Source organism: Sinocyclocheilus rhinocerous, unplaced genomic scaffold, assembly GCF_001515625.1.
Source record: "Sinocyclocheilus rhinocerous isolate Xijiao unplaced genomic scaffold, SAMN03320098_v1.1 scaffold708, whole genome shotgun sequence".
Lineage (NCBI taxonomy): Eukaryota > Metazoa > Chordata > Actinopteri > Cypriniformes > Cyprinidae > Sinocyclocheilus > Sinocyclocheilus rhinocerous.
In genome coordinates, this window is record NW_015635523.1 from 234,729 (window position 1) to 261,948 (window position 27,220).

At 36.7% G+C, this 27,220-nt stretch overlaps 1 protein-coding gene across 1 annotated transcript; it reads right to left on the reverse strand.

Annotated features, from left to right (window-relative positions):
• Positions 1–15,953: 15,953 nt before the first annotated feature.
• Positions 15,954–26,694, reverse strand: LOC107747044 (protein Wnt-11-like). The gene is made up of 6 exons (XM_016561458.1): positions 26,495–26,694; positions 24,935–25,145; positions 23,426–23,652; positions 21,964–22,244; positions 21,370–21,662; positions 15,954–17,123 (listed from the first exon to the last, which is right to left on the reverse strand). The coding sequence occupies exons 2-6, from the start codon at positions 25,015–25,017 to the stop codon at positions 16,949–16,951; spliced, it is 1,059 nt and encodes a 352-aa protein (XP_016416944.1). The 5' UTR covers positions 25,018–25,145; positions 26,495–26,694; the 3' UTR covers positions 15,954–16,948.
• Positions 26,695–27,220: the final 526 nt, after the last annotated feature.

Sequence of the window (27,220 nt, forward strand, 5' to 3'; positions counted from 1 at the left end):
TTTCCATCTCAGGGCCCCTCACAGAGTTCTGCTCCACATTAACCCATCGATAAATCAGCTGTTACTCACTCCTGCTGTCTGGCTGCACACTGGGAGGGAGGGCAGAGGCAACGGATGTGGCATTGCTATGTCAGACATGATTACAATTTGGCTCACAAGTCAGATGGAAGTTTCTGCCCTCATATGAAGGTGTCTCATGGGTCTGAATACTGCATATTAGATTGTGCAAATCATAACAGTTATCAGCTAGACTGTACAAATCAAGTTTGCAATAGTTTTTTTAGGATGATGTGTTCAGAAACTGCTAATTGCAGGCATACAAAATGTGAATGTTAAAGGGGTCATAGGATGTTGCTAAAAAGAACATTATTTTGTGTATTTGGTGTAATGAAATGTGTTTATGCGGTATAAGGTTAAAAAAACACATTATTTTCCACATACTGTACATTATTGTTTCTCCTCTATGCCCCGCCTTTCTGAAACGCGTCGATTTTTACAAAGCTCATCGGTCTGAAAAAGCGAGGTGTGCTCTGATTGGCCAGCTATCCAATGCGTTGTGATTGGCCGAATACCTCAAGCGTGAGACAGAAATGTTACGCCCCTTCTTTGCAACTTTACAGATCTTCTTTATGCACCAAGAGCTTGTAACACTCCAAAGAGAAAGGAAAAATTTAAATGGCATCATATGACCCCTTTAAAATACATGAATTTGTTCAGCCATAGCTCTTGACTAAAATGCTGCTGGATTCTGAACTGGATTTAAACGGACATTATATCCTGTAGAGATTAAGTGGAATATAGCGGTTAAACAGGCATGTAAAGCTAACAGACCCATGTTTACACACAGAATTAAACTGATTTGAACTCGGCTGTGTAGTTTCGACTTCCTGACTATTACAGCCTCAAAAACCTGCATGTCATGTTTACCAAACTTTTCATCCATGGTGATGTATTAGTGAGTGGCAATATAAAACTGAATTTCCTAATGCTGCATAACGGCGATTATGCATTAATTAAATCTTTAAGGCACACTGAACTGGGACATTTGAAACTGTATCATTGTTGTCAACCAGCAGTGAGAAAATGTGATTTTTTTTGAGGGTCTAAAAGGGATGACTGATATTGCTTTACTTTATAAGTGTATAAAAGCGTAAAAAGGCAACAGCAGACTCTATCAATTATTGAAAATGTAAGTGGTTTTTACAAGTTATTAAGTTTTATTATTCACCACAACTGCTTTCTTACTCACGTTTAGTTCTAGGCGAGTATTAATTTTGGACTTATAGGGCAATAGTGATAATGAATAAAAATTATGCCAATAAAAAAAATGATTCTTTGGTAAATCATTATGAAAATCATAAAAAGTAATTATGAAATAAAAGGATGTCATAACATTTTTTTTTTTAAAGTCACTATTATGAGATACTAAGTGATAATTATGATGTAAAAAGTAGAATTATGTCATAATTATTACTTTTTATCTCACAATTTCAACTTTTTATTTCATAGTTTTTGTGTTAATTTTGACGTCATAATTTATGATAATTTTGACATTTTATCTTATGTCAACTTTTTACCTCATTTGTCAATTTTGACTTTTTTTTGTCATAATTATATGTATATTATATGTATTATATTTGTGTCAGGGTCATATTTATGTCATATATTTATGACCCTGTCATAATTTGATGTTTTATCTTATAATTATGACCTTTTATGTTAATGTCAACTTTCTATATCTCATTTGCCATACATTTTACTTTAGTGACTTTATCTTGTGATATTGACTTTTTATGCCATAATTATGATTTAGTGTCTTTTTGACATTTTATCTTACAATTATGACTTTTTTTTTTGTCAATGTCAACTTTTTATCTTATTAGTGATCATTTCGACTTTAGTTTTTTTTGACATTTTATGTAATATTTTCACATGATCTTTTCTTATGTAGTGGAAATGGGCTTCCACACAAAAAAGCAATAAGTTTTGTTGCCAGTTAAAAGTGTCAGAGCTGAACGAAGCTCTCATTGTCAATCGCCTGCGTCTGTCCTGTGCTGTTATACATGCACAGGACAGACGCAGATTAGAGGCACGGTCAGGCAGAGAAAAGTTTAGAGGGGCGCACAGGAAGTGATCCTCAAGCATAAAAAGACAGCACACATTTCACCCTGCACAGCTGTTAAACCAACCTAGCGCGCCACTGCGGTGGAAAATGCAAGCTCAGTAGAGCAATGAGAGAACACTGACACAAAGCCAACCAGAGGGAGGCCTGTGTGTTCGTGAAAACATGGCAGATCTAACCCAAACAAACAGGAACTGTGGAAAAACAGTAAGAAGAGAAATTGATTGCATCATTTTTTTCCTACATCTTTTGAATACTGAACCCATCAAGGGTTATGTGCTTCTCAAAAAGCAATACAAATTTGAGCTTATCAAAGTAAAATAGTGTTTCTGGCCAAGTTTTGTCTCCTAGGAGAGCGTTGCTCCACAACGATGTTAAGAAAACCCACCGGCTCAGCATCTGTTGGAGCAATAGCATTAATCAGCCCACTAATGGTGCTCGGCCTGAATCGTTTGGTTGTTTAAGTTTAGATGCGAAAGAAAAATCTCTCACGACTTGCTTACATTTGTGACCACACAAACTTTGGATCGCTAAACACTGATTTACTCTTGCACGTCATGTTAAGAGTATTTATTTCTGCGTTTAGACATTATTTATATCATTCCCTATATCTCTCAGTTCGAAGGAATTCACACGTTATTTGTAATAATGTCTAGAAAGAAATATCCCTTTGATTTCGATCAAAGTCTGATTATAATTTCTTTTAAAGTGCGAAGTGTTTGTTATCATACCACAACAGGAGATAATTATGATTGTTGATTACTCCTCACTTTGTTTACGTAAAAATCAATGCTGTTGCGTTCAGAAAAAGGCTTAAATAAATGTCTTTACCGATCCACTTCACAAACATCCTAAACGTATCAGAGTGAAGTGAACGGGAAAGCAAAACAGAACTATCAAAATCAGCATAAAAACAAACGAAAAGGCACAAACAAACACATGTTATCAAAATATAAACACAGACAGGACTTCAGAAGAAGCATTCCTGTCGCGTCAGATAACACCATGTGGGAGCTATCATGGCCCCCATCAGCTCTCAGGCATACTTTGCTCCTGCCGAGGATGGCACCGACTCAGACAGGCTTATGTCCTTTGCCAGCAGTCATCCTCATTTCCTCATCCTGAGCCTGTTTTCTCTGCAGTGGTTTGGAAGGGAATTAGGAGAAGCTGTGTTCTTGGACCAGTTGATGCTCTCCGAGGCACCAAAATACACTTGGGCTTCACTGATCTGCAACAATATAAACTGTAGTCACAACAGAATACCCTTACCAAAAAGTAGTATACTTCAAGTATATTTTTAAGTATACTTTATTGTTGGCAAAACATTTTTATTTTTATGGTACCAAAAGGTCAAATGTCACATAATATCATGGTGTTAATGCATAGCCAAACACATGGTACATGTTCAAAAACATGACATGATTCCATGTCTAAAATACCTGTGTAGCTAAACAACATAATTGGAAGAATTATTCAAATCCATCCAAGCTGCGGTTCTAGAATTCCCAGAATTTATCAAGCGGCTAATAACTCGTATGCTCTGTTTTGCTCCACTAGCTCAGAATTCCTAGAATTATCCTCAGTATGGATCTTATTTTGCGCAGGATTCTGATTTCCTTGGAGAAATCTGAAAGGAATATATGTTTCTATTTTGTCTTAGGTGTAAGGGTTCAGGTCTATCTTTCAGTTGTTCGCTAACAACATTTGCTTATCATGCTAGGCTACAGGACAAAGTATGTTTTATAATCGCTCATTTCATGTTCATTCCAGCATTGTAGAGCCAAAGCAAAGCGATTAAAATAAATTTTCCTCTCGATGTTAATAAATGAGTCTCTCAGCTTCGCCAGAACTTCTCTCGTCTTGTTAGCGTAGATGGAGAAGAAACAGCTGCTACGGAGCACCAATCATTACTCAATCTTACTGTGAGAGGTATAATTGGTTCTGACTTCATGCCAAGGTAAAGCTGGACAGACTCCACGGACTTATTGTCCAGGTTGGCTCTGTTGATGTAGACTTCTCCAAACATGGTCTCATTTCCTTGTTGTAAAGCCCCGGTCCGGTCAACCCACAGAGCTATGCTTAAGTCCATTACATATCACCTAATGTCTCTTGTGAACGTGCGGTTCTTTATCTCTGCTTAATAAAATCACTGTTTGTTTTTGACAGTGATGTATGTTTCAAAGTCTCTGCCAAGATTTCCGTAATCTCTTTGCAGTCTTATACTTCTGGTCAGCTCTTTTCCATCCATATGTCAAAAACATGTTTTTCAGATACATTCTTCATATTTGGAAAATATACAAAAATGTCAAAATATATTGCTATTTAAAAAAAATAAGCTTCATAAAATTTTTTATTTCTTTAAATATTTTGGCCATTATATATATATATATTTTAAAGCCATTTTAGAATATATTGTGGCATTTGAAGGTTTTAATTAAATTTTCTTTGATATATATCTCAATCTTTGGTGTATATATATATATATATATATATATATACACAGTCTAGCATTTATATATATATATATATATATATATATATAAGTATATAAGTATATATAAGTATATCCTTAAGCATCTCTATTTTGGTCTTTTTTTCTCACAATTCTGACTTTTTTTTTGCAATTGTGAGTTTATGTCCTGCAGTTCTGACATTATAACTCGCAATTGCGAGTTTATATCTCACAATTCTAACAAAAAAGTGAGAATTTTGAGATAAAGAGTCCCAATTATTATTATTTTTTTATTCCATGGCAGAAAGCTTCCATATTGGGCTGTGCTCATGTAAGGTTACAAGCAATTATTTTTGTCTGATTTGTCTGATTAACATAGACTAACATTAGCTGCCTGCTGGTAGGCATCATAACTACATCATTCTGATCCCAAAAAGCAACTTTTGAAGACTTTTATCCACATATATGATTACTGAAAACCTGTCACAAGAGTCGCTGGTGATGAGCAATAGAAATCCCTTCAACAAAATGTGCGGACAGTGCAGGAATGCTTGCACTTGACATTCTCTGAACCCTTTAGCTGAAATACCCTACTCCAGCGGGGAGCATGTGACCGGCCGTGGAATGCTTCTGCCAGAAGTGAGCCATTTTAAGGGCGGCTGGGCAGGGGATTTGCCTGTAGTGCTAATCTCTATTTGGCAAGGCAGCCGGTGGACATTACATGAAAAGGACTATTGAAAAATAGATTAATGAGAGGAGCAATAAAGAGAGAGTGAGAGAGAGAATGAAAACGATTCATCATTTGTCTCGCTCTACATCAGAGAGTAATTGCACTTGGATGAAACTCTTGAACCCCTAGAAAGGGCAGAGTTTAGACGACATCAATCTACTTAGTGTAACGACAGTCAGACCTGTACACACTCCTGTTGGCCGCGTAGACAGACGCAGTCATCTTTTCTTTAGTCTAACCCCTTCTGATCTGCGCAGATGTTGTTTCCATATTTATTTAATATCTATTCATCATTCGCGGATTGCGTTGTGATGAATGATGTTATTACATTTGTTTGCACAAACATTCCCATTCGTTCCTTTTCAGTTTGCTGTTTTATAAGCATCCACATACTTTCGGTCAATGACGACTCAAAAGGTACATGTGTAGGCATATGAATTCCCACTCTAGTTCCAACCCGCCCATATTCACTGAATGCATAGTCACACTAGAGAGATTATTATTATTTTTTCCCTGCTTGTTTTTGTTCTATATAACCATTCAGAGGTTGGATTACTTAATCGCCTGCATTGAAGTGCAATAAAAGCTGCTGTCAGTCTATATAGCTCCACTCAGCGCATAGCAGTACAGTGAAAAGGCAAATCTTTGTCCTACTGTCCTTCGAGAAGCCTAAAATTAATGACAGTATCGGTTAGAGTGCTGATGGCAAAAGCACACACTGTGCCCGGGCTTGAAACCGAGAGTAAATATTAGGACACGCGATGCAAAATGAGCAGGAAACATTGTGACTGCATAGAGGTTCATGAATGTGTATTTTTGCGGGAGTGTGTATTGGTGTATGGAAGCAGGAGAACCTCTGTGACACCAAGGTGTGTTCGTTTAGCTAGAGGCGGTTGCCGATTGAAGGAGTTTTCCTCAGTGAATGGATCCAGGGATGATTAGTGGACTGTCAAGGAGAACATTATGATGGAAAAAGGCAGCTGGGTCATTCTACAAACGAGGTGACATGTGTGTCCTTCATATTCATACGTGTACTTTTCTAAAGACGAAAATCCTATAAAACTTGAATATTGTATTATACATTTATATAAAAAATGATACTATTATTATTATTTTGTACAGTAAACAATTAATAGTCACAAAGCAAAATTACAATGAATTTATGAATACTTTCTTATCTAATAGAATGTTTACAAATCTACAAAAAATTACTTGATTAAACGGGAAAAGACCCCCGTTTCATAGAATGACCAGGTTGTTATAATAAAAGGCTGGACCTGAATGGTTTCCATGCGAGAGATGATCTTCATGTCTTCAGTCTGGCTTCAATCATGGTTTAAAGCTGTAGACATGAAGCTCTCAACCAGCAACAAACATCTGATTCCTCTCTCTTCTTAAACTTTCAGAACAGCTGCACTGTTTCTCTGTCATTCTTTCATCTCTTCACTATGCCCAAGCTAGAGCAAGATGGATATTCTCTAACAAAACCCCCACCCCCACCCCTTTCTCTGCCACACAGTCCCGAGTGAAATTAAGATGGATCACCATATTTGTCATCAGTTACAGCTGTGTTATCCTGGTGAAAATAAAGATTAATACTTCAAAATTACACATCATCTTGGGTACCTCAAAAGCCCAACCGGTTTTCATTTATGTCATGAGTTGAGATGTTGTCATTGATCTGAAAGCACAACTGCTTACATCTTTATTCACATCCAGGCAAATAAAGATGTTCTCCCATGATTTTTTTTTTTTGTAGGTCTAGCATTTAGTTTATGAATTTCTCAGGAGCTTAATTAGATGATTTGGACCATATAATGAAGGGAAAGCAGCGAATATGTTCACAGCAAACATTCAAACTCATTTAAAGACTGTTTAAAATATATCTCAGGATCTCTAAAGTATAGGTTGAGCTGTAAAAGTGAAAAGATTTAAATATGAGTTTGTTTTCATTCTTGGTAACGTCATACTGTAATTCCTATACTTCTGTTTGGGTTATTTCATAGATTTAAGGACTTGAGTGTCAGGTTTATTTTTTCATTTTGGGATTTTTTTCTCTTTTTTCTCTTTTTTTTTTTGCAATAATACAAATTGACTGGTGGTGTAAGTTGAAGAGCAAAAGTAAGTGATTTCTTTCATGCTGAACGGTGTGTTTGGGTTTCATTTCCAAACACTCAGCTGAGTCCTTACTTTACCAACGACCACTTACAGTGTCTCCAAATATAGACGGATACTGAACTGGAATGCAAATAATGATTATTACAGTCCAAGCAGAAGAGAGGAATGTTTGGTTGAGCCGCAGGGTGAACTCGAGGTGAAGTCAAAGGATTTTGAAGGTTTTCTCAGAACGTTAGATGGACTTCCTGCTCATATTCAGCTGATACAGTTCAGTCCTCTCAAGGGTTTACTGGGCTACAATCTGTGCTTAGTAAGAGCCAGTTCACAACTCTGAGTCTAGAGTTAGTTCTCCCTCCAGATTTACCCACAGAGTTGTTTTAGCAGCCCAGGTGGAGGTTTAACACATTACTGTGCTATAATAAAAGACTGTAAATCAGGTTTTTGTCAGGTCTTGGTATGATATATGCTGCCTATGAATGGGGTCAACTGCCTCTCGCTGTCAAAACCCAGCTCCGCTCAAATGAACAGAAGAGCGATGGATCCGCTAATGTATAAATCAAAGCACACGCAGGAAACCTTCACCTACAATAATAATTTACCCTGATAGATGAGTGGGGGGCTGGCGAGTCCCTTAATTATAATATGAAACGGTAAGTATATGGCTGTTTAATGATATGTCAAAATGTTTTTTGCTAGCGGGGAAGAATCCACCCTGATTCTCGATGGAGAGCCATAATCAGACCGTTCTTGAGCACTTCGGCCAATAGTCTCCTGTAAGCATTCATAATCAGTTGTAATGAGTTTGACTGCTGCCATTTGCTCTCAGTCAACTCTAAATACATAGAATTACCTCATCCGGGCTGAAATATATGGAAGCAATTAACGGCTACCTCTCACAATCACTTGTGCTTTGAGAGGCTGAAGATAGATTGATGTGAACGTACATGTGTGTACTTTTTAATTTCGCCCTAATCAAATGGAATCTGATGTTTTCCTTGCCTTGCAAAAACGTTAAAAATGGAACGAGATTCAAAGGCCGTATGATTTATTTACTTCACAGTGCCGTTCGGATGTCAGAGGCTGCCGTACTTCCTGTACTTGAATTAAAATCTCATTTTTTATGGTTTCTCCATTTGCTGGTGCATCGCTGAATGCTGTACGGTTATAATTTTACCGTATTAAGTTCATAAGGTAATGACTGCGAGCCGAAGACTTGTATTTCTGTCAGATTGTAATACCACAATGAAATACGAGTGAATTAAATGACCCATGTGACTAGGCTTTACTTTAATTTAATTAGCTGCAAATGTATTGTTCATACTGAAAAACGAATGGTTTGTAAATGAATGATTGTGCAAATTTGTTGCAAATCTAAGCAGGGCTGAATTGCTCAATTAAGGCAATTGCTAGTTTCGTATTTACTAGGTGACACGAATCAAGCTGGACTTTGCACTCCAGCCAAGTTATTTGAAACCAAAGTGATCCTTTGGAAATTAGGAGATGGGAAAAAAATGCTACAGTAGAGTGAACGGCTGAGGAATTTAATATGGCACATTTACAAGAACCCTCCTTTGCCAGATTATCAGAGCACGCCCGGCTGTATATTATATTACAGAAAACAGCACAAATCCATCACATGCTGTGTTGACATGAGAAGATGCACAGCTGACCGCACTCCCTTTTAACTGAGGTCCGATTCAAACTCCAGTCCATCCTCTCTCGTCGGATTATCGCCACTGATCTCCAAGCCGTGGCCACTGCATTCGCTCCGGAGTGGTTGACCAGACTAGTTTACGTTGGCTGTGTTAAGCATGTGTGTTTGTCTAGTGGACAGTGGCCATAACATGATAAGCTAAATAATTCATTGGTTTGAAGACTATTTAAAAGCAGAGGATGTAGGGAAATGTGGGGAGTCTCTACGAGCAGCTGGCCCTGAAAATTACTCTCGGCAATCACAAGGTGCAACATAAGCCAAAGTGATTAAGTTCAATCCCATTCTAATAAAGGCACACATATGGAACCCTAGCTGGGGTTGGCAGAGGCCCCAGTCAAACAGTGCCCATTTAAAACGCTCCCAGGGTCGCCTCCCTTTCACTAGCCTCAGCCACTAATACCCCTCGCAGTGATTGTGCTGGTGTTTGTTGACTCCATTATTTAGAGTAAAAACCTTTCACTCTCACCTCAGCCGTTCAGATTTGCAGCAATTACACAGACTTGTGTTGACTTTTCCCAAAGTGCTTAACTCCTGTTTTTATACTGTAGAAACAGAATTCCATTACAGTACACCGTAGTCTCCTCAGGTCAGTGTTTCCCTATTTAGGAGCTATTTTGGGCTGGGATGTATCACTGCAAAAGTGCCAATAGTTCATTACTTGAAACTGTAACAATTGTAACTGGGCTCAATTTATCAAAGCAATGTTTTGTTTGTTTTTAATATTGTTTATTAATATTGTCTGTTTTATGATGTTTTCATAGATATATACAATTATTCATGTTTAAATATTTTAATTATTTTTAATTGATTGAAAAAATAATATAGCTTACAGTAATTTAATTTAATTTAATTTATAAATCAGTGTATTTTTTATTGTTTTAATGAAAAAAATGATTTGTTTTTGTTGTACTTGTAGATATACAGTGGGTACGGAAAGTATTCAGACCCCCTTAAATTTTTCACTCTTTGTTATATTGCAGCCATTTGCTAAAATCATTTAAGTTAATTTATTTTCCTCATTAATGTACACACAGCACCCCATATTGACAGAAAAACACAGAATTGTTGACATCTTTGCAGATTTATTAAAAAAGAAAAACTGAAAAATGCTCAGTATTTAGTAGAAGCACCCATTTGATCTAATACAGCCATGAGTCTTTTTGGGAAAGATGCAACAAGTTATTCACACCTGGATTTGGGGATCCTCTGCCATTCCTCCTTGCAATACTTTCCGTACCCACTGTATGTCTTTTTTATTTAATTGAAAGTTTTAATACATATTTTATATATTTATGTGTGTGTGTGTGATGTGTGTGTGTGTATATATATACATATATATATATATATATATACTTAATTTATTAAAACATTATTTTTAAGGAACACAATTTTTCTTGGTTAAGATTAATATTTATTTCAATGTAATTTATTATATATATTTATTTATTATATATACATATTTATTATATATACATATTTATTTTAATGTCAATTATTTAATTTAATTAAAATTGTTAACCGCTTTTTTAACCGCTTTTGATCTTAATATGACTTTCTTATACACTTTTATTTAATTAAAAATTTCTAACATACATTTAATTTCAAATAACAATTTATTATATATTAATTATATATATAATGTTGATTGAATTTGATATTAAATGTTATGTTCTGAGGTAGAAAATCACATGATGTTTTTAAAGGGAATATATTTATTGTCACATTGGAACATTAAAATTCTTTGCATAGTTAACTCATGTGCATAATTCAAACAAACCAGTTCCAACAAAATGTCTTCATGAGAAAACCTTGTAAATGTACAGTATAACTACATTCAATAAACAGTCAAACCACTTCTTTCAACAGACTCATTTGAGAGGTGCCGACTTACAGCAGATCTTCTAGAACTTTAATACATTCTCAGACTTGATCTATAGGATCCTTCAGCCTGGTTGTTCCTTCCTTGCAAATCTGTGGCCACTTTTGATGGCCCAGCCCCTCTAGCAGAGAGAATGGGGAAGGACGGGAATGCTTGCATCAACCTTCTCCATGGCAACATGCCTGAAGCCTGTCCTGAAATGCCTGGGGGTCACAATGATGACAAAACAGTATTTAACCGAGCACACTGCTCCGGCTATTTACAAAAGGTTTGGAGGGAGGGGAGAGAGCAGCTTCACAAAAGTCCATTTACAGTACGGGTCAGTACATCTCAATACCTTTACAATTCCAGTCAAATTCTTTGTGTCCCCTCCCGCTGACAATAAGTATCTAGCCCACGCCACACACAAAAGGGCGGCCGGCGGTTTATGGTCTCCGCTGACATTAACCCAACAGATTTCGGCTCCTCTCCATTAAACTGCTCTTTCTTTTCTCTATCACGCCATTAAACTTCTCCCTTTCTTCCTCCGTCATACAGGTCATTTCAAGTGTGAAGCAATCAGAGAGCGAGAGATACGGCAACTTGCCTTTAGCAATAATTAGTTCCTCTGTACGGCGGAACAATCGGCCTTTTTCCGAGCACCAAAAGGATTCTGCTGTTAAGAAGACATTAGCTGCCGTAACAAAGGGGGTCCCGGCCTTTGGAGCCGTTGGCCTCGCATTAGCTCATAGTCCTGCTTCCGTTTCAGCCTGGCTTTGAGTCAGGACAGAGCGATGGGAGAAATCTCCCCGTGAGTTTGAGCTGCACACATTATGCTCCCATCCCAGCCTAATCCTGCTTTTACAGGGGTCAAAATAAGGTCAATCCTCAGAGCATCCACACAGGACATGATGCTGGGGTTTGTGCACACATCTAAAGATGCAAATCTCACACATTGAGGGTTTTAGTTTCAAAGTGGGAAAGAGAAACTGTTAACTTAAAAAGTATAAACTGTTTCTGTATCATTCTGTTTTGAGCTGCACACATTATGCTCCCATCCCAGCCTAATCCTGCTTTTACAGGGGTCAAAATAAGGTCAATCCTCAGAGCATCCACACAGGACATGATGCTGGGGTTTGTGCACACATCTAAAGATGCAAATCTCACACATTGAGGGTTTTAGTTTCAAAGTGTCAAAAATCTTCCAGTCAGCTCGAATATCTTAAAAAGTATAAACTGTTTCTGTATCATTCTGTTTCTGAGTTTTGCCATGAGCAATTCATATCAATTGAGTTACAAATTATTCATAAAGTCAAAATAGTCTTAAATTTCAGCTTGTGCATAGCAGGGCAAATTTAGGCAGAGGAAACCAATTAAATTAAATAATGAATACAAATATAGATATATATGAATGTGGCTTGGCTGTCCCCTTTTCAAGGTGATCAGGCCAAGACTGGAGAAATATAATTCCTAAACTCCTGAATTGAATTAAAGTTAATCTGCCGCAATGAAGCCATGCTATTCAAGCCAAATCAAATATATTTATTTTGGTGATTTATGATATTTTTATAAGAAGGTAAGTTTTCAGTGCCGCCATATTTAGGCATATACAGTGTACATTCTCTTGCTTTATAAGAAATAAAATATGATATAAATTAGATAAAATTGTGTTTTTAGCCAAATACACAGCCAAATTTAGCCAATTTGTCTGCCTGGTTAGAAAAAATATTAAACATCTTTTCTTCTGTACATTATGATGTTTTGATGCAAGTTGAATTCTATGTAGATTTATGCTTTATTTTGAAAAAAAAAAGTTTTTTAAACAACTGAACAAAAAGAGATCTACACAGAAAGAAATTACTTTGAAAATGTATTTAGAAATTGAAAGTAAATTTTGCAAATACTTACAAAGAAATAGCTAAATAAATAAAATGCACATTACATTTTGAAGTAGAAACACTGAAATAGTATTTCCTTATAAAAAGTATTCCAATAACATTTTATTTTACTTCTAAAAATCTTTTTTTTTTTTTGCATTCTATTTATTGGTTGTTAGCATATTATGTTGTTATGTGGTTCTTAGAGTGTTGCTAGATTGTTTGAGTATGTTTTTTGACATATGCACTCAACAAAGTTTAATACTTTAAAAAGTATGACATAAGTATGAGCAATAATAAAAGTGATGGTTGCTTTAGCAAACACTGCTAACAATATAGATTTATAATATCAGACAATGTTATTGACAACAGCCTGAAAAGTAATTACTGGCTATCAGAATCTGCCAAAATTTCTTATTCCGTTTGTTTCCATTAGTTACTTGTGTTAGTCTATGATTAGTATCCCACACTTCCACCTCATGACAGGAAGACCTTCGCACTCCTTTAAAGGTGTGTGTGACAGGTACAGATACTGGCTAAACAAAGTGTGAGAGAAAGAATGTGGGACCTCCACGTTCTCTGTGAAGCGTCGCCTCCATGTTTGCTATCCTCTTTTACCAGGGTACCACATCATGTGTCTTCTCATTCATCAGTTGAGAGTCACTAGTGTTGGTGATAGCTCAGGCCTCTTTGACAGAGAGAGGACCGGGGCGACTAACACCCCAAACCCCCACCTCCAGCTGCCAGGACAGGGCACACAACTGACAGAGGCGTCCTTGAGTCTGTCAACAGAACTAGCTGTGGGTGCTGAGGTACCCCTCCCATCTGCACAAGATGGTTATTTCCTCTTTGCCCTGCCTGCCCCCACAAACAGGCCCAAACTTAGATGCACAGACATGCAGTGCCATTCAATACCATGACTGACTTTGTCCATGCTAAGTTCTTTGATTGAGCATGTGAACTTATATTGGACTTAAAGGGATAGTTCACCCAAAAAAAATTTCATTTACTCACCCTCATGTCATTATAAACCTGTATGAGTTTCTTTCTCATGTTGAACATAGAAGATATTTTGGAGAATGCTGGTAATCAAACAGTTGATGGTCCCCATTGACTTCCATAGTATTTCTTTCCCTACTATGGTAGTCAACGGGGACCAACAACTGTTTGGTTCTTTAAAATTTCTTCTTTTGTATTTCAACATAAGAAAGAAGCTTGTACAGGTTTGGAATGACATGAGGGTTAGAATAGTAAATGATTACAAAATTTTCATTTTTGGGTAAACTACTCCTTTAAAGTCTGGGTCAGTTTCCAGCTTATTCTGGACAAGAACTGGCCACTTATTCAGGAAGAGACCATATACATTAAAAATGTTAATGAATAAATAAAGACAAAATACAGTGCTGCGATCTAGTACAAATGGCATGGAAAACATTGAAGAAATCAAATGAAATGAATGTAGAGTTTAATGAAATTGTATGTTCATCCAGAGCTAATACTGTGACAGAAATATTGAATCTCAGCAAGGAGATTCTCAATTCTCATTATGCTTTGCATTCAGCTGCAATGTAATAAATTTGTGCAGTTAAATGTTATGTAGTGTATGCAATGCGCAATATAAATAATTTAGACAGCATGTTGATGTATTATGTTATGGGGGTTTTGTAAAGACAGTTTGTTAAATGAGTTGGGGGTTTACCATGATGGTGAATTATGGGGGGCTTTTGCACAGTAAGAGGAATGGGTTGATGAACAACATTCCTTCAAGATGTTGAAGCCACGTTTCTTTCTCGCAAATGCTTGTACACTAAAATCAATATTTTTCTAAGTGAATCAAAGATTACCAGAGTACATTTTACGAAAATACTAGTTTAAGAAAATGCTAGAAAATTGTTTCTACACCAAATTTTGTAACTGGTTTAGAAGTTACGAGTTACAAGAGCTGCATGTGATTTTCACAAAACGATGCATGAACAGACTGGATACACCAATGTTTTTGGAGCCTCTAGATCTTTAGCCCTAGCCCTAATCTGTGTTGAAAGTCTGGTTCAACACTGATACGGAGAACAGGATGTAATGAGCTTGCTTGCTATCTGCAATTGTATTTGGATTATAATCGACTTGAAATGTGATGTATGAGCACGTCGCTTCCTTCTCAGCGGTCCCTCTTTCCTCGGCATGTATGAAAACACCAGCGTTGTTCTTGGCCCGAGAGCAGTCTCAGCATGAAAAACCCTTATGAGTCCATGACAACAGCTTGGCTAGCTAACAAGGCGAAACTGTTCTGTATACGAACTGTGCACTTTCATCATTAAAATCCTTTCAGAATACGTGCTAATCACCCCCACACTGATTTCTTGACTACCGCAAACAAACGAAACACTGTAAAACCTCCAAAGTTTAACCAGTCTGCTTTTCTGGCCGAGATTGCACTCTTACAATCTCGGTCAACATGTGCTTGCCTGGTGGTGTTCATGACCTCAAAGTGTTAAAACAGAGCTAAAGCCAAGAGGCTCGTCTTAACGCTAAGCTCTTGAAAATCTTTCCGCTCGGGTCGTACCATGAGAAGCAATTACGAAGAAATTTTGAACATAAGGAATTGAGCCTAAATTGTTTTCATGTAACGTTTCACTCCATCTACGTCATCTTCTCTGTTGTTGCAAAACCTGAATAAAACAACAGTCGTACTTGCAGGCCCCTGAGTAATGACTGGAAAAAGTTGAGCTCATTGTGCAAAGCGCGAGGTTTTGCTAGCACTAGCACGTTGCTATTTATTATTAGGCTATGGTGTCCAAACAAACACTTTCCCAGGGTTTTTGAGTTTGAGAGACCGGTTCTTGTGTGCTTTTAATCGGAACAATAACAAGTGTGAGATGATTTATAGAAATGTCATGTGTAATTGTGCTAAATTGTTATTTGCTCAAGACATGGAACTTAAATGAATGACAACTATGCTTTTGCAATCAGTCTTGCTCAACATCTCGTGAAAGTCCATTTGAATTAAAAGAAAAAATGGAGTCTTACAGGTTTAAATGGTAAAGATTTTTAATTAGTTCATAAATATTTCTTTTTTAATTCAGCATACAAAAATGACAGTATGTACATCCACAGATACGTGGTTCACGACTTATTACGGCCATAATAGGTGACCCACATATTCTGTTCACATGCTCAGAGAGGTTTGGCATTTGAATGTCAGCATTTTTTTATGTTGGGTAAAAATATAACAAGGCACAACACATACAGTCCAATGTCCTTGTTGATATATGTGGAATAAATACAGGTATTCTCCCTCTAGAATTGAAGTAACCAACTAACAGATGGAAGCTATTGTAAGTTCCTCATTCAAAAGCCACATTTGAAGTTCCCTTTGCGTGATCAGCACTTTCTTTATCTCGTCAGTCTATTAAACAGTCTTAACTGGTGAAAATCAAGTACCACCTGAGCATTGAGGCCTGAATCCCTTAGAACTTGGAATGTGGAATCCTCTGGAACGTCAAGCGATTCCGAAGGCTCTAAGAAGAGTTCTGAAAATCAATGCCAAAAACAGGGAAAATGTACCTTTTTAAAAAATAAACGGACCCAGGTATTGTGTAAGAAAATAGACTTTTAAGATCTGGATAAAGGAGCATATGTTTTTATGTTTAAAAAACAGATGAGGAGTAAAAATCCTCTTGAGGACGGTGAGCTGGGTGTTTTTAACAAAAACCATGTTCAATAAAAAAATAAAGTCCAGCTTCTAAGCCAAAAATAAACCATGTCTTCTCAAAAGCATATAAGATGGAAAAGCGTAAGACAAAAGAAAGCCTCGTTGGTAACATGCTTTGGTTATTTGTGGCCAAGTAAGTCAGGTAGACAAAGGTTAAGCTCCACACCCAGGCTGAATATATCTAGAACAGAATCAAGTCTTGACATTTTCAGCTCGTTCAACCACAAAGTCTGGGAATTCGAATGAGAATTCTGTCCAGTTCTGTTACAATGAGTAGAGTGCATTCCAGATCTCCTTTAGATTAGTTTAGCTGAGAATAGGTACGTGTGACGGGGATCAGGACAATTGTCGAGCGATGGAGAGCCGACTCATTTGCACACGTATTTCTCCACTGTCCTCTCGCACTTCTTGCACGTGACATAGCAGCACCAGTGGTATTTGCAGTGGCATCGCTCCACCACTCTCTCCGAGTACGGGTTGTAGCCTCTGCCACAGCACATCAGATCACAGCTGTCACTTCCACTGGAGGTTTTATTGCACTGCCTGCAGAAGAAACGGACAAAAAGAACTTTATAGTACATGCTGTACCACCAACAAACATAATAAAAACATTATTGCTGTCATTGGTTTGGCAACGATAATCACTCATAAGGAAGGCATTTTTAGGGGACTTTTACATCGTTTTTTAAAACAGGTTGTCTTAAAAACAATGATAAAGCACATGCAAATATGGGTAAAATATAATTTTTTTTATAGAAATATCTTTTCTATTTTTTTATAGAAGTCCATTTTTAATCATATGACATTTTTATCAGCACTTCTATGATTTTATATTTTTGATAAAATAGTATATTTGTATTATAGTTTTTATAAAATATATAAATATATATTAAAATAAATATATTTCTAGAAATAGATATGAAAGTCCATTTTAATTTATTTGACATCAACACTTTTTAAAACTGAGGACTTATATTTTTTTATAGAAAAATCTGTGAAAATATCATTTTATCATTTTTCATATTTTTGATAAAATAGTACATTTTTAACACCTTTCTATATTGAGTGACTGATCAGTTAATATTTGAATAAATCTTTTCTACATGTATCTATTATCATTTTTTATTTTTAAAATATAAAACAATATTATATTATAACAAAAAATTATTTAAAAAAATATATTTAAAATTCAATATTGAGTGGGAAAAAATGTATTTACGTACTTAAAAAATAAATAAATATACTAATGTTAGACAACTAACTCATACCTAATCTAAACTGTTTTGTATATGGAATTTCAGAAACATGACTTCAAAAATACATTCACACAAATAGATGTCCAAACATTTCTGTGTGACCATGAGAGAAATTACTAAACAGAAGCGTCTTTTCAAACCAAGGTAAACATTTAGCCCAACCACATATTAAACCAACAGCACTAAACCTTCTTATAACTCGTTTTAAGAGCCAGATGATTCGTACCCAGGGAACATTTTCTCTTGCATTTAAGTGGATCCTGCAGACGCCCTCATGTACTGAAGCCTGAGGCATCTTGAGCAATGAACAGCCCTGTCATAAATCACGCTCGATACACTAGGGGTCGGCCTGTGTGTAGCCCTCTCAGCGTAAGTGCATTGTTTTATAATTGTGTGGTGTTAATGCTCAGGGTGCTGAGAGACAGACGAGAGGGGATGGCTACTAGAGAACGAGAGAGAGAGAGAGGTGAAGAATGCTGTTATTTAAAACTAAAGTTAAAGTCTCTCCCAGGTCAATGCTGAAAGGGCAGAAACGCAGGTACATATGCTTTAGGACTCAATGAGTAGCATATGTTCTGCTGACCTGCACCAATGTGGAGTTATATAGTCAAACGGTTTATAATTCATGAAGAGACCTTAAATTAAATAAGAAAAAGAAGTCTATATTTAGTACATTTTGCTTCCAAACTCCTAACGTCTCTAAAGTGATCTGGTTTTACCATCAGTTGAACAATTTAACAGCTGTGAGCAGAAGTTTAAGTTTCATTCCAAAGTGAAAACACATTTTAAAACATCATTTAAACAGCACTCACTCACTTCAAGATTGTTTCTTGTTTCTTTAGTGATACAGATCATCTCTAAGCCTCTGGGATGTTGTTCTGTCTGAACTTCTAATGCGCCAATTTCATTAATAGCAGTCTTGCGGCTCACAAAGCAGCACGAGGAACATGCAGAGTAATGTAACTTCAGATGAGATACCAGGGCTGCACTAAGCTTGTCATTTGGTCTCTCCCCAAATCAGATTAGAGAAGCCATCTCTGCAGGTCTAGTTAGAGTAACACTCACGGCTCATTATCTTAAGACTGTTTAAATCACAAAGAGAGGATGTGCAATGATAGCAGCTTCCTGAATTCACGGGTGAAAAAGAAACCAGGTCACATTTCACCACGACATCAAAAATAAAAATAGAAAGAAATGTTGACATTTCAATATTACAATATGTAGTTCTATTTTTCTTAATGTGCTTAATTATCATTAGAACAACAATTATAAAAAAACTAAGCACATTCCCACATCCCAAAATTCTCATTATAGAAACATTATAAAAACTTAGGATGTGCAAATGAAAAATTTTTAGTGTGTCAAAACACACACATATTTAGGTAAAACTATTTTATAGAAATGTGTACAAATTTTTTTTTTTGTAATTTATCTTTATTTTATTTTATTTTTGAATTATTTGCCATTATATTTTATCAGCACTTTGCATATTGAGGAAATATATTTTGGTGGTCCGGATATTTTTTTGCAGAAAAATCTGGAGAAATATATTTTCTATATTTTAAATAATTCAAATATTTCAATAAAATATATTAGCAAATAATATGAAATAATATATTTCATGAAAATTGCATTGCTATAATTTGTATGGACATTTTACTCATAATTTGCATATAATAATTTAATATTTCTCATTACCTATCTTATTACTTTAATACAGCAGCTTTTTTATTTTAATAAAAAAAAAAAAAAACAATGCTCTCTCTCTCTCTTTCGCTATATATATATATATATATATATATATATAAACACACACACATGCACGCACACACACACATGCACTCACACACATATTATTATTGGCATTACAGCAATAAGAATGGCCTTTTTTCCCCAATGGGAAGTGTGCTTAGTTGTCACAAAAATAATGTCACAATGTAAAACATTTCTTCAGGCAAAACATATTTTCTTCATTCTTTCTGCCGATTTTGGGGTCAAACATGACCTGGATTTCTTCACAGGGTTCATGAGATAGATTCACCCTCGTTGTATGATATAATTATAATAACTGACCGTTCATAAAAAACTGACATCAAAACATATCGCAATGTTCATCGGAGGACAGCAGGTGTTTTAAAGACAGGTATGGGGTGATGGGATAAACAGTGGTGCTGGATCCCTTGCATACCAGAGACCACCATGGAAGCCACATGTGCGACACACACAGTTCCCTGTTGACATTCTCGATTGATTACAAAACACACCAATGTCTTGTGACCAAGTACCAAGCACTAAATATATGAACATAGAGCAAGCGTGAGTAGTCTTATCAGCACTAAGGCTGAGGATGCATACTGTGTGTTGAGTGCACCTGACATATAGCATGTCTGTAGGTTATCAGCGCACTGACTTATAATGCCTATAAAAACCTAAACACTTACGATGTTCAACTGAAAATATTGAGTTTAAGAATTTGAAAAGTTATAGACATGAATGTATTTTATTGTTGCTGCCAGAATTTTTGGAGCTGTAGTTAGGAATGTGGATTGCTGAAAATTCATGAACCAATAGTTCCACAAAGCTTAGCCAAGAAAAGCGCAACAGAGCACATTAAATGCAAACATAACAAAAGCGAGGAAGCTGAGGTTATTCCATTCTTACCTAAATCTACACCTGTGTCTTCACTGATAAAGCAATAGGAAATAAGCAGGAAGAATTCATTGTCGTGCTAATCTGTGTGTGCAGAGCTGCTATCAGCTGAGAGCTCTTAGCTCTGTGAATAGCAGCATTACTCACAGACAGACTGTGATAACAGTAAAGAGGACACAGTCACTTTGGACATGTCAGAGACACGCGTGTACACGCACACACAGTCCGGCTTTATCAGGGCTTTTCAAAAAAATAAAAATAGTGCCACCACAGGAGGAAGAGATGAGACATCTTATAAAGTGCCAATGAAAAACCTAAGGCAAACATCTCATGACACGATCATTGTGTTTAGAGACAACCTGCCAAGTTAAAATAGTTTTTAAAATGTGAAATATTTTGTTATTCTGATCCGTGACAAATCAAAGTTAAAAACAAGGCTTTTAAAGCAAGTTAAATTTGATTCTGGTTATGTCAACTTTTCAAGGCTTAAGTTGGTGTAAAATGTTTACAAATGTTTTCATGATCAATCATCGCCGTCAATTAGTGTGTCTGTTCCTACTACAAATGATTGGTGTGAATTCACATAAATGGAATATTTAATTTTCATAAATATTTAATGAAATAAAATATATATTTGAAAATTTGGGCCTGTGAAAATATTGGCAGGGAATTTATAAATCTGACCAGGCAAGCAAAATTTTTTAAATTAACATTTTTCTCACACATTTATAAAAAAATATGATGCTAAAAATATATATTTTTTTGCATTAGGGCCTGTGGAAATATTGTCAGGGAATGTTTAAACCTGACCTGTCTGGGCTAGCAAAAAAAAAAAAGTCCTTATTGTTGAGCAGTTATGTAATTAATTTGTTAGTTAGTCTCACCTGTCCTGAGTACCAAAAGAGCCCAATTTGTCATTCCTCATGCAATAATCCGGTGAACTCTGCAGATAAACCAGCTCATTCTCTCTGACTGGCCGGATGTCGATATCTTTGGGGACGAGTTGTTTGCGTGTGCCCATGGGCCGATGAACCACCTTAGTGGCTGACAAATACTTGATCTTTAGGTCAATGGCGATGTCCTTCAGGTCCTGTAGGCCTCTCCAACAGGTCCGAATGGAGCAAGAACCAGAAACACCATGGCATTTGCACTTCATAACCAGAGCGTCTCGCAAAGCCTGTGTAGGGGGGACAAGTGGAATGGATTCAGATGAAGACAATAAAAAAAATGACATTTTGACAGTCTACGCAGGGAATGCAACATATTAGTGAATTTGGACAGCTTTTGCTCATTACACATCATGTATCAAATAAAGAACAAAAACTTTGAAATCCAATCAAACTCAAATGTAATAACCCATTTTAATTATAAATGTGGTTTGAATCAGACTCCATGCCCGACTGCCTGTCAGATTAAGTCATGTGATTTTGGTTTTGTAGTGAATTGATGCCACATGGTTTCTGTGAGGCACCGCTTACCTGTCTGCCCACTTCACTATTGTGAAGATGCATCAGCTTGTTGGCATTCGAGCCAGACTTCTTCTTCATCTTCATGGGGGCATCAGAAAACTTGGAGCCCATGAGGAGACCATAATGCAGGTTATCAGCACAGCCGCCCCACCTGTACCCAGGCTCTGGTATTTCACCTGGAATCGGACCACACGAGCACAGCCTCAGGTCTCCGGATGTGCATGCCCGTGCTATAGTGTGACTTATAGCAGCTGCGGAGAGCGCATATACAAATGCAGATTCCCTCGTTCCTAAAAGACAAAAAACCCAACTGATTAAAATTAGTTGCTTATATAAAAAGAAAACATGAATTCTGAATACTTTGACTTTTTTCCCTTACAAAAAATCAAAGCAACATGAGAAACCCATCAGTATGCAGTATGAAAGGATAATGGCGGAGATTATGAAACTGTTCTCACAGTGCACATATGTCATGACAAGATAATAGGTGTAGAAACAGGAGAGGCTCAACTTGACCCTGTACAAGGTACATCAAAGGCCGTCTCCTTAGCGGTGCACTTACGAGAGAGGCAGGAGTGCTCGAACTCCTGACAAACGCAAACGGTCTGCGGGGAAGGACGTCATACAGTTCTCTAGAACTTCAACAAGATTTAGTTTGACCATCTCCGGCATTTTGATCACACTAAAAGCTAATAATAAAAGTGTCACCGCCGTGTGGAAATTCAAGATGTGACACTGCATCGTTAATCCACGGAAAAAACCAAATTGACTACACAATATCTTTTTTTGGGACTATTTTTTTAAATTGATTTCATATTTCTTTAATTGGTTCACAGCTGAAAATCACATCTGTGCTGCAGGGGTCGGACGCAGGATAAACCTGTAGGCTTTAAACGACTGTGAAACCAGGAAAAAAGGCAATTCTCTGTCCATTACTGACTAACTCGCTCAATAGCATCTCTCATTGAATAGAATGGATCCTATTGTTTGTCCTCACAGTAAACGCTCCTCCTCCGTGAAGCCGCTCATCAAACGGAGCATGAGAAAGAAGAGCGACGCGCAAGAATTCTGCTGTTCGGAGGTTTCCGGGTGGGCAGGGGTACGATTTCTTTTATCATGCAGCGAGGCACTTAGGCCGAATTGCAGCATTTAACTGGCATAGTCTGCGTTACCCGGAGCGAGAGTGTTTAGAGATCACCGTAGGCTGCTTTTTAAACCATTGCCCTCATAAAGAGTTAGATGGGTTCCTCAGACCTATTAAGGCCTGAATGGAAACCACACTTGGGTATAAAGTGAGGTGTGTGGTTGCCTTGAAGGGGCTGGCAATGGACGGACAGCGGCCGTTTCGCAAATTTAGGGCTTGCTGTGTCTAAACAGAACATCTGTGGATAGATTTCAGAAACGCTTCACACAAAAGAGACTTCAATTGGAAATAAATCCTCTTTGGACATGATTTTCCTCTGTATCTCACCTCGTTCCAGGTCCGGGAGGAATTTTGGAGCATCAATAGAGGAACAGTTCCAGCGCATGTCTGTGAAGGTCTTTTGGCAGACCTTTTTAACCTCCCGTGCTGCTTGGATGATGGTTTGCATGAGTTCCAGGTTACTCCTACAGAGCTGAGCCTGAGAAGAGACGAGGCCTGGCAACGTCTTGCAGTGCTGGGTCTTGTTGATGTGTTGTGTGGTCTGCGATAGCGACCTAGATGAGGAAACGCATATGTTTCAATGAACAGTGGATGTCTGTGAACTGTGTGCATTGATATAAATGTCTTTTGAGTTGTAGAAATGTAATCAAATTTTATATTACAAGTTAAACAGACACTTGAAATACTCATTAAAATGTTTGGTGGTGTGAAAAGTGATCAAAATATTTGTGGCAAGTCTTGAATTTAAAGTGACTAAATGAAGCATAGTCAAATAAACATGGTTAAAGCCAACTCTAAAATATTAGGAGTAACATCAACGGTTTCAATACGTTTGCGAAAGCGTTCTCGCACGCATTTAGGCTGCGGGCTAAAATTGTTCAGTGTCTCACACAAAGGCATGCAAACAACAACCCATTCCCAGAGATAATCAATCAAGATTAGACCAAAATGGAAGAAGATTATTTCTGCATCGCTTGGAAGCAAGAAAAGGCACCAAAAAGCAATTGCCAATGGAAAACATTTTGTTTATCTGCAAAATGATTTGGTTATTGTTAAAAGTTTAGTGAATGTTCCATGGTGCTGTCGGACAATGCCAGAGGAATTTTTGCAAGCTTAATCATAGTAGAAAATGCAAATCATACATTTTATCTTAGAAACTATCTCCAGAGATAAACAATATTAATTTCAGTAAGACTTTGTAGTGAAACGTTCCGAATTGAAGCATGGCTTTTTATGATTCCTTCTCTTTTACTACAATGCACACATGTATCACTATTCGTGAGAACCAACTAATACCTGCTCTACCTTTGCCTGTTTCAGATTAGGGGCCGCCACTTTATGTTCCATGATATGCTGTGACTGACAGACCCCTGTCTTAACCTCCGCACACACACACACACTTCTCCATCTTTGTTATCCAGGGAACACAGGTGTTTATGGCGGCATCTGTTTTGAATTTCTTGCCATGCAATATCAAGACTGTGGAAACCAGCATCTTGTGCATGCAAAATAGCCTCTTCACGACCCAATTTCTCCACCATCATGTTTTCTATCGCAATGCATCAGCAGTATGATTATGTGAATACAAAACATTGTGCAGAAATCAAAAGTTACCAGGAAAATAGTATTCAGTTGGATTTTCCTTTGATTTAATAGAAGTAAGTTAAAATTCTGTGAAGATTTTTTCCAATCCCGTTTTTTCACTACCAAGAAAACATCTTTTCCCAGGTTCCATTTTTTCGTTGCAGATGATTTGACAAATCAGTCAGCTTGTAAAACATCTTGAATGCATTTTAAACAGTTTCGGTATATAATAAAGAATAAAGAGCAACTCACAGCCATCTGATTCCTGTGCACTGCTGGGACAGGAGCAGGAATGTAAGGAGACAGAGCGGGAGTGAAAAGAAGGTTCGCTTCATGCTGTACAGTAAGATCCAGCTCGATCAGAAGACACTGATGCAGGTGCTCGCTGACCCCACTGCTTCTTGACACAGTTATTATTAAAAGCCAAAAGCCATGGCACTTATTCCTTATTTCCGTCCCTCTCCTGCTTGGAAAAATAAAAATCAGATTTAGATTACACAGATCACATGCAGCGGACCCTAGGTTCATGTTATACTCTGATGATTACTAATGTGCACCAGACATACTTTGAAGATTTTTTTAAATATAAAAAAGTCTTTATAAATGGCTTTACTATTGCTCCAATATATTTAAATTATGTATAGTTATTATGTTATTCTATTGCATTACTGTATCACTTTCGTTACTGAGGATTTAATATCATTTAAATTAAAAATGTGTATTTGTTTTTTTTTGTATCTCCTTGTGACAAGAAAACACTGAAAAAAAAGGCTAATTAAAAAGTGATTAGAAAAGCAATATGTTTTATTAAAAAATATGTCCAAATTGTTCAGTGTTTTAGTACTCTGCATGCAAATTTCTGAAATACAGGTATGGCAGTATTTGGAATGTTATCAAATGTTCTCAGATTATTCCATCTGCTGGAATAGGAGGGCAATAAACAGATACTAGCTCCCAGTGGACAGGCTGTCTAGCCTCTGGCAGGATGCTTTCACATACAGACAGTGATTGTCCAGATTGCAGAGAGTTTGCGGTTTTTTTTTTTCTTCTTCTGGCTATAAACCTACACCAGAAAACTTTACATTAAAAGTGCAATTACTATTACAAACTTAAATGACAATACTTATAGTACTTATTACATTTAAAATGTTTTCTGCTGTTGAACTTACCACTATAATTTAAACTGTAATAATTTCTATAATTTTATTTATTTTCAGTCGTTTTCATCAATAACAAAATGTAAAGTGCAGATTGTAACTTTGATACTACATTGATTTTACTAACAAATTTTAAACAGCTATTAAACTTTTCTTATTTTTATAATTTAGATATGCTACCATCGTATGGCCAGCCATACGCAATCCAAATATTTTAATATTTCTTCAGAGCTCTTATACAGCCTATGTAGGCTAATTAAACAAATCTCATATGATATATAAATAACGGCTATTTAAAGATATGAGCGATTAACTTTTATTGTGTGTAGACGCAAAAGCAATAAAATAGCTGTTTCACTCTTGCAGGCTGCGATTTCTCCAAGTTTGACTTTATCTTTTATCTCTTGTTTTTTTCACCTTGGGTGGAAACGAGGTAAACTTAAAATGTAATTAGTTCACTCGATAGAACCCCTTTAGCTGGTCTGCTATTTAGGCAGCCTACTATTGCAGATTACTTCCCAGTCAATTTACTTAAATTGCATTAGGGATGATATTTAAAAGCTAAAACATCTTTAAGTAAGTTGAGATGCGCCATCAAGCGTACCAGGTTAAGAAACTTTGCGCACAATAAATGGGACCGCACTTTCATCCTCACCTTTACCAAACGGAGACTGACGCCAAAAAAAATGTGCAAAGTAATCCAAAAGTGTGTTTTATTCAAATCCAGCCAAAATTCTCTAGCCAAAGGTCTAAATGTGCGCTAATCCGTTTTTGTAAAGTCCAAATGAGAAAGCATCATGCAACAGTCCACTGATCAAGAGATGTGTGTTGATTTTGCGGTGCGGTGTTACTCGCGCGCTGGAATCTGCTGGACTGACGCTGCAGACGGAGCTCGAGACTATATGAGCCCGCGCGCCACTTTGATCTCGCGCTGATGTCAGGGGCTATTAGCATAACAAAGTGGTTAAGGTTTCCAAACCAAAGAAAACGCTGAAAATATGATCTGTGACACTCCGACATCTCGCTACTTTTGACACGGAATTTCAACGTTTTTTTAAAAAGGCTATTTTCATTATGGGTCAGTCGTCGAAAAAGGTGCGGTTTGTGTCCCTCATGAATAGCCTATGTGTGTAAACGATGAGTTTGAAAAATTAACACAAACTCTTACTGTGATATTGTAGGAAATTAATTAATTAATTATTTTTTTATTTCCTTTTCTGTTTCCAACACACATTTCGGTGGAAAAATATATTTATATTTATTATTTCTATAAATAACTTTAGATTAGGTTCGAATAAAACTGTTGTTCAGAACTATGCTCTATTAAAAATGATTTACAATTCCATAAATGCGTAATCATCATCCTTTCAGGATGTGAACT

Coding starts and splice junctions, on each gene's coding strand:
- LOC107747044 (XM_016561458.1), bottom strand. CDS start 25,017: ATGAAGCGAACCTTCTTTTCACTCCCGCTCTGTCTCCTTACATTCCTG. Junction 21,663..21,963: donor ATAGTGAAGTGGGCAGACAG/GTAAGCGGTGCC, acceptor CCCCCTACACAG/GCTTTGCGAGACGCTCTGGT. Junction 17,124..21,369: donor TCTTTTGGTACTCAGGACAG/GTGAGACTAACT, acceptor TTTCTTCTGCAG/GCAGTGCAATAAAACCTCCA.